Genomic DNA, 9317 nt, shown 5'->3' on the forward strand with positions numbered 1-9317 from the left:
ATTTGTTAAGACCATTTATGCATCATGCTTAACGATGTCCTTTCGAATATCAGTAACTCATCAAATATTAACATGGATTGAACATTGTCTTTCTGAGCTGGATATCAACTGCCTGAAATATTCAATGCTACACGGCTGATCATGCTGTATTTTAAATAAACTCTCGGGTATTTGCCGTGAAACAAACTTGAGTAGTTGCATTTAGACGCGTACGGTATATGAAAGAAAGAGAAAAGAGAGAGAGAGGCTTTATTGTCAAAAAATTGTTTGAAATTTGTAGACAGGAGCTGATGAATAACTTAAAAAAAGGCACAAATAACTGAAAAAATCCACAAATAATATAAAATCTAAATAAACAGCATAGATTCGAAAATTACAGTGAATAACGATATTGCCTTCAGAAATGTACATTTATACACGTAATATACATTACATGAATTTGTATATTGAAAAACAACTCGATTTCATATAAATTCAGAGCATTAAATTGAATTATTACATTGCGAGATAATTTATAAGACTAAGATTAATGTAATTAAAAATAGATCTTGCTATGAGAATAAAACGACGTGTCACTGTTCTAAAAGCGTGGGTGCTTTGTACATTTGTACATTTGTACAATTTCGTATGAAACTAGTAAGAGTTTAAAACTATTGATTTGAGCACCTCCTCTTCTAAAAACAGTAACAAGAAGCTACGAGACAGTTTTTAAAGTCTCATTTTGAGAAATAATTTCGGATTTGATGAACTATAAATACGGTTTTTCATATAAACTAGTATCATAACATTTAAATTTCTCATATTATTGATGATCTAATTAAATTTACTCTCTTGTAACGTTCAAACTGACCGGAAAACCAAAAAAATATCATATGCTGTCTATATAGGAAGATTTTATAATTGTACATACTTTCAGGATATGATGAGGCTATGTATTTCACTATTTCTGGTGATGGTATCTCTCACTCTATCAAAACACTATAGATTCGACAAACACAAATTATTTAGAATGCTCCCCAAGACTTTGGATCAGTTACAATTGCTGAAAAAAATGTATACAGATATAAAATACGATTTTTGGAGTCATCCGAGCCAAGTTGATGTAAATGTCGTAGTTTTAGTGGCGCCAGAATATCAAGAAGATTTTATGAAGCTTTTAAATGAACACAGCATAGACTTCGAAATTGTTGTCAATAACATACAAGAATTAATAGAAGAGGAACGAGAATCCTCATTGCGAAACATTGAATTAGAATTCAATTGGGATAACTACCAGCCACTTGAAAAAGTGAGTGCCTTTTTTAAGATTCTCAGATTAACTAACAAGAGCTATAGCACTGAAAATTCATCATGATTAGAATGTGGGTAATCAATTATTAAAATTTCTTCTTTCCACTGTCCAAATCAAAATTTTGATTCTGTTTCATACTTCCATTGTGTTCTTCCAATTAGCTTTATATGAAATCATTCCGTGGACGTAATTTATAAACAGTTATCGTGTTTGTAATGCTATTTGCCCTATATATATCTTATCATTCAATGTTCTCCTCTATCGTATGTTTCCAGCTCTACATTTCATATATTTTTGCTGATTTTCAATATATTATTACATATTTTTTCGTTCTAATGAGAAATATCACCGTCTACCTAAATGGTTACTAGTCAGTGATAAGGAATGGAAAAGAGACTAAAAATTGAACATACAGAACAAGTATATGTCTAAATACTGGAATTAAAAAATATCAGAACTCTAACAATACAAACATAAAAGTTCAACTAGAACAATAGAAGTATCCATAACTTTATACTATGAAATGAACAAAGTGAATTAAACAATTTTTGTTAATCTGGTTTGATTTAACATGCACTTTTCATTCCCTCTATCATTAATAAAAACTAAGTTGGAATTTCTGGAACAGTAAGTCATATTCATACTGCATTTGCACTACCACTATACCACGGGTAGGCAACCTTCCGGGTCGGGAAAGACAAAAATTATAATTCACAAATTTCACAGTAAAGAGTCACAAAATTTTTTGTTACCAACAATAAATAGTACACGCATAAACGCTTTGGTACAAAAAACCAATCTTTTATTCATAAGAAAAAATATCTATTCAATCATATATTCATATTGTTTTTCAAAACAAATTAGATTATATACATACATATCTTTATGGAATTATTAGATAAATACTCCAACTCCTCTATCGCTTTTCAAACCTGTATATTTTTCCTCCACAAAGCTTTACTTGTTAAATCTATGAATTTTATTTCTAGAAATCCATTTACAATACCAAATGGCTTAATGTGAATAATTTTGAATTGATCAAATCGATCAAAAAATCTTAATTTTTTCTACAGGAGTTCTGAAGTAATTACTGTCAACAGTTGCACTGTTTTGCTATCGTGATATTACTTTAAACATTGAAAATGAAGTAATTTGGCGCTCTGAATATCTTTTGCAAAAAGAATTAATTTTTCTTTAAAACATACCAATTCTTCTATAAAAACATAGGCTGGTTTTACCTTTCCTTGCAATTTTAGATCACTTAGATTTGCAGTGATATCCACCATAAAGATAAATTTGTTGCAGCCATTTTCGCTCTTTAGTTGCTATTGAAACGATTTTATTTAAATTGATCCTATTGTCTTTGATGCATTTTTCCATGGCATTCACTATATCTTCGGTAACAATCCTAGAAGTTCTTGTTTCGGACCTTGACAAGACAAATATCTGACAGAAAAAGCAGCTTATGCCGTACCTTTTTTTCGCAAGACTCATCAATAGCAAGTGTTGTTAATGGCAAATCTTTGATCTTTTTCAAGATTCATGGTTTGTTTTTGAAATTACGTAACAGTAAAAGTCGCTGAGAGACATAATCGATGCCTAATTCTCTTTAATAGGCTCATAACGATTATCAATTTGTTCTTATAAAATCAATAATATTTGCATATAGAACTAAAGTATCATAGCTTCACATACAAAGAGCCGTAAGTGGCACTTCAGCCAAAGGTTGCCGAACCTTGCGCTATACAAACACTCACAAGTGCACAGAAGTCTCTGAATATCAGAGATGAGACAGTGTAATTGTATTTGTTGGTGCAGTAATAGTGTAAACAGTATGTTTAGCGTAATAAATTTTTGGTTATTCCTATTTATCACCATTGTTATATAAATTGTTTTATTCCCTAAGTATTTATATCCAGGTTATGTTGGCAAAAACGGAAAAAATTTCTCAATAACAAATGATTTGTACATTGAACATATAAATTTAATCGAATTTCTTTTAATTTGTTTCTAAGGGTTCAGATAAATATTCCGTTCATATATTTTAGATTTACAATTGGCTTGAGAACCTACCTCTACAATATCCAACAGTTACTCTGATCGAGGGAGGTAGAAGTTATGAGGATAGGAGTATACTTGGGGTCAAGGTGTCATTTAAGAAAGAAAACGAAAAAAGAGCCGTTTGGATTGACTCCTTAATTCATGCTAGAGAATGGTAAGATTTATCGGTTGCTAATGAAATTTCCAGAAACAAATAAACACGCCGGAAAGTAACTTCTCAATGAAAAAGTTGCTTCACGGTGAAAACTTTATTGGTTGTTCAACATGATTTCCTTTCAATTCTAAACACAAAGTACAGCAAGTTTCCATCTCCTCTTTCTAAGTTGAGAAGCAAAAATTATTAGAATATCATCAGATCAGGTGATTATAACAGTTTCGATAATAAATCTTAACCTCTGAGAATTGAGTGAGGCATTGTTGTGATGAAACAGAACTCAATTTCACACGAGTATTGGTTCACTAAAAAGCTTCTTCACCAATGGGTACGTATTCTCACAAATGGAACAAAACCCTAACAACTTGATGACATGATTTACCAGGTTTTTTTAACTGATATATGACCATTTATACTATACTATTATAATAACAATCAGTTGGCAAGTTGGCTATAAATATGGAATTTTTTCATCGACTATTTGGAAAAAAGAAATAAATCATTGACACTGTTTCAAAGCAACGATTGAATGACTAAATATTGCTATTATGCGTGGATGTTGCAGTGTTCTTTGTCGATATTTTTACGAAAAATTTATCTTAGACTGAATCTGAGCTTCGTTTAACCAGATTGTCAGTGAATTAAATTAAGAAATTGAAGTTTTTTCAAAAATTACAAACATGGAGGGAAGTTAGTTTATTAACGAACAGTGAAATTATGAAGTTATTCAAAGTTATGCAATAATTAAAATTGAGAAACAGAAAACCGATTTGGGAAAATCAGTAAATTGATTATAAATAATAGTATTTAGTAATATTAAAACAAAATTATTGAGACAAAGGAACTTCACAACGCGTTAATAATATTTAACTTACCTTTTGCTAAATCGCAATAGGTTTCATGAATGAAAAAATTGAAAATAAGACGTTCACGGTAGTACCAGAAAGATATCCAAAACGTGTCAATCCAATGAATAAAATTTAGCATTGCTTTCGCATGTACCATATTCTCCAGATAGGGTCTACAGCGACTCATTTCTGTTTTCAAACTAAAAACGTAAGGAATAGCGATAAAATGCTCTAAATCCCGAACTAACTTTGAGAATGACTATAAAAATCTCATAGGAAGACCGAAGCAACTTGTTTGTATTGTATCACTTTTAGAAGAAAATACCATAATGAATAAAACAATATTTTCTTTATTTGACATGTTATGTTAATAACAGATGACTTAAATCTGGGATCTCACGGCTGATTTTCGTATGATAATAATTTTAACTTTTTAGGATTACCGGGGCCACAAGTACTTTCATTTTAAATGAAATATTGACTAGCACAAATCCAGCTGTTAGGAAGACTGTAGAAAATTTTGATTGGTATATATTGCCTGTTCTTAATCCTGATGGATACGTATTCACTCAGAGTGTAAGTATCGTACCGATTACACATTACATAATCCAGATTAGTTAATCTCTCAATATTTTCTCTTAATTGATTTCATATTTATGAACCAAATTAATCTTGAAACTGGGTAATGAGAGAAATTAGACTCCAGGTGTTTTTCCAAGAAGAAATATAAAACTGAAAAACACACTAGATTAAAAAGTGATTTCTATAAGTAGTTATTCGTACTTTTTCATCTTCATTTAGAACTTTGCTTATATTAATACACATTACTATCACTATACCAACACTCACAATAACTGTCTACCTTCGGTCTCTGAAAATGATAACTTGTTTATCGATACAGTTATTTTGTAATTGTGAATGTTGGTTTTTTGATATCAAGTATTACGTGTCAATTCGAAAGATTGGTCTGCCGTTTTTGAAAGGAGAAAACAACTTTCCTCTCTAATTCCGCTCTAAATATTGAATTTTGTCGAGACTTAAAGAGAAATGTGTGCTCATTTCAGTCACATTGAGCTCTCAGTCCAGTTTTCGCGCACGTATCTATGTCTAGTGCCTTCTCTTTTTCGTCCAGAAAATGCCTCTGAATCGGTCTAAGAACGAGTAATAAACAGTGAACATACGAATCCGAGAACGAGAAACTTATCACACTCTCGGGTATTCTCGGGACTTCCCATCGAATTTGTGGTAATTACCATACATTAGGTTTGGCAGCACTGCATTATTCCCGAATAGGATATCTAGAAAGTAGAAAAAAGGGATTTATACTCGAGGTATTGCAAGTTTGACTGATGCTTTTAATCTTTTCATGGCTCACAATATGACCCGCATTATTACAAATTCATTCAAGTACAAATGAAGAAGCTGAGGAAACTTATACTTGTATCATATTCTTGTTTCCCTACAAAAGTCAAAAATTCCAATCGAATATCCTAAGAAGACTCGAAAAGATCGACTCGCGAGTAAAGCTTGAAATTGACGCAGCTTGAAAACTGAGATGTTAAGGTAGAACTTTGGATGGCAAAAGGGGAGCCACTGAAAAATGAAATTTATGAAAACATCAGCAAACAATACCATAAAAAAGGTACATAGGATAAAATAGCGGACATGACGATAAAAGGAGTGAGATTATTAGAAAATTTAATTTCCAAGTTAAACTTTGAGATAATTTCAATAAGAAACGGTACGTAGTAGAGAACCAAACATGATAATGAAGATTATCTTGTATCCAAATTCGTCACGTTAAATAGTTTTTCTACTATTATTAGACATAATTGATAACATGAAGATAAAAAAGACTGATTTACATTCACTAGAATGAGACAATGTTATCTTTTATGTAGTAACATAGAATAGATAGTTGCTTATAAAATTCGGAGGGTGAAAATTTATGAAGGATACCATCTTAACTGAGATTGGAGTTAATCTTGACTAAGATTAGAGTTATCTCAATAGATTTTAGTTAATTTTTGTTTGGTGTCATATTTATCATGTTGTCCTATGTAACAAATTGTCTCAACGTTCAATCCAAGATATCTTATATTTGAAACACACGAGGCAGTATAAAACCATCTTCTTGAGAATTACTTACTATGTTTGAGTGAGTTTGTATAGTAAGGACAATTACTTTCAATTTATTACAATACTTATAATTTTTCCAAATTTCTAGCATCGACTGTGGCGTAAGAATAGAAGACCTCATAGCGAATACACAGACGAACGCTGTATTGGAGTGGACCTAAATCGCAACTGGGGTTACATGTGGAATAATCAAACAAAAGAAGCATGTAGATCTGAATTTCCAGGAAAGGAGGAGTTTTCCGAAATCGAAACAAGCTCATTGGCGCAATATTTAAGAGGACTAGAGGACAATATAAAAATCGCCATTAGCTTACACTCATTCAGTCAGTTCATTTTGTTCCCTTATGCATATACCACTGAGCACATAGATAACTATGAAGAAACGGTAAATGAACTTTTCATTTGTTTTTGTTGCGGTTTGTAAGGAAATAAGTCAAAATTTGGAGATACAAAAATTCTATTTTACATGATTAAGTATATGATTCGATAAAATATTAAGAATAATGACATATAAGCTTCTTTGATTTATTCTGCAATCTATAATGTTGATTCTACAGAATATAGTTAGTATAGCTTAATATCAAGGAAGAAACTAGTTCTCTATCTATAAACAAACAAATTGATAGTTTTTTTCTTTATTTCAGAGAGAAATTGCTGAGGCTGCTGCAAAAACTATCTACGAGCAGCCAGATCATTCTGTATATATAGCTGGAGCTGTGTCTGAATCAGACATTGGTAATATCTTATAAACATCGTACTGAGAAATTTCAATCAAAATATTCAGTTATATAGAGGAAATCATGAATTTGGCACATATATTCCAAATTACCCACATTAACTACAGCCCACAACTACTCTGTTAAGTTAATCAATTCTGTTTTACATGATAAATGAAGTCAATTCATTTAAAATGCAATCACGACAAATATTCATTTATTCTCTTCTCTATATATAACGGTGTCACCATTGATTTGTATTTTAATTTTAGAAAGAGATATTTTGACTCCACTTGTTTAGATCAGTTTTTATTATTATAAGTATAGATAAATTCCTTCTACCCTACATTTGAATTATCTTCAATAACTTTTTTCTAAATATCTTGTTTCTATATGTGTTCTTCACCACTCGTTATATTCACTGTCATATTTACATTTATTGTATATACGAGGGCCGTTTTTTTCGATACTTTCCGACGTAATCAATGAAGAGATTAAGACATTTGTCATATCTGTGGACAAGCTTTGCAATACCCAGTAACAATAGAGTACAAAACAGACATTTAAACTTCTTAAAATTTCGTAGAAAAAGCAAAAATGGTGAATCTGCGGTTTTCTTTAACCATTCTGTCAACTCGTTGAACCAGGTCATCTCAAGCGACAGATTTGGGTCCTTGGCCCCCTTCATCTTTTAACTTTAGATACCATCCACTGAAGTTTTCCCCATACACACGACTCATTCTCCGATGGATTTCTACAGCACTTCAGCCTGTAGAAAATGAGTAAGACTTCGCAATTCACATTTGGCAGGAGCAACAATAATGGCGGACATATTTACGTGGCTGTAGCACAACGCCGACTGACGCCTGAATGTCAACAATGGCGAAGTGTGTAGTGCCAGAGCTTCTCAGTCGCCTACAGCGCATACCCGCTTTCTCCTGCCCGCGTAGCGTCTGCAAGATGCGATCGGAGGTTGAAAAAAAAAACGGCCCTCATATAACAGCCTTAATATGCTGTGACAGGCTTGAATTGACCACTTAAAGCCAGATTGCACTATTTTATTCTGAGAGGTGATGACAATTCCTAGAATAATTACAGATTCTAGTCCCTCTATTGCTGATTCTTCACTTTTATTACCTTGTGTACTTCATATTTGAGGTTACGAATGGAAATTCAAAAGGGAATCTACAAACTTCTTCCACCAACTTCTGCAATTTTTCGCTACTTGACTAGTTTTTTTTGTGTTTTTTTAGGTTTAATAAGAGGCACTAGCAGTGACTGGTTCAAAGCTGTTCTTGGTGTTCCTATAGTATTTGCATTCGAATTACGTCCATCAGAAAATAGTAAAACGGGGTTTTTATTGCCAGCAGAAGAGATTAAACCGACTGCGAAAGAATTCATGGCATCTCTAATTACTATTTTAGAGAAATATAATAACATTACTACTAACTATTAACACTTTTGTTGATTTTGTCGAGGAGATCATGTTATTAGAAGTAATAAAATATTAGAACCATGAGTATTGTCAATTATGAAATGAGAAGTAACTCAAAATAAAGTAACCCTTGCCTCCAAAACTAATTATTCATCCTTTTGAGATATATATAAATTGTACCTAATATAATTTTAGAGTAAAAGTGAATATTCCGAACTAGTTATTAATGAATATATTTTTTTGTACCTACTCATGCTGTGGAATCATAAATACTGATATCACAAAAAATAGAAATAAGAACAAATACTGTTTAAAGGTTACATTGTGGATATGAGGTCAATTTACTTTTTGTGGTCACGGAAACTAGAAAAATATGAGAATTAATAGAGAATAATAATAATGTAAAGAACTTGTTACGCTCTTTGATTATCAATAATGTCCAACAAAATAATAATTTGAATCAATAATTATATATAATTAGTAATTGTAATTTACTATAATAAAAATTGTCAACAAATCTGGAGTTTTCTTCTACAATAAATAAACATTAGATATGGGTGTAGCGGGTTTAGCATTATGGGTGTCTATTGATAATAACCCGCAAAGCAGGGTTGTCCTTCCGGAAGGACACTTCGGGAAATGCACTTTCACTTACAAATAACTATTAGAATCA

General features: G+C 31.7%; 1 protein-coding gene across 1 annotated transcript; it reads left to right on the top strand.

Moving 5' to 3' along the window:
* Positions 1-948: 948 nt before the first annotated feature.
* LOC130443700 (zinc carboxypeptidase-like) lies at positions 949-8665 on the top strand. Its single transcript, XM_056778491.1, has 7 exons — positions 949-1288; positions 3340-3506; positions 4792-4928; positions 6091-6095; positions 6582-6878; positions 7138-7228; positions 8463-8665. The coding sequence occupies exons 1-7, from the start codon at positions 953-955 to the stop codon at positions 8663-8665; spliced, it is 1236 nt and encodes a 411-aa protein (XP_056634469.1). The 5' UTR covers positions 949-952.
* The last annotated feature ends 652 nt before the right edge of the window (positions 8666-9317 follow it).

The sequence above is a fragment of the Diorhabda sublineata genome, chromosome 1, assembly GCF_026230105.1.
Source record: "Diorhabda sublineata isolate icDioSubl1.1 chromosome 1, icDioSubl1.1, whole genome shotgun sequence".
NCBI classification, from domain to species: Eukaryota; Metazoa; Arthropoda; class Insecta; order Coleoptera; family Chrysomelidae; genus Diorhabda; species Diorhabda sublineata.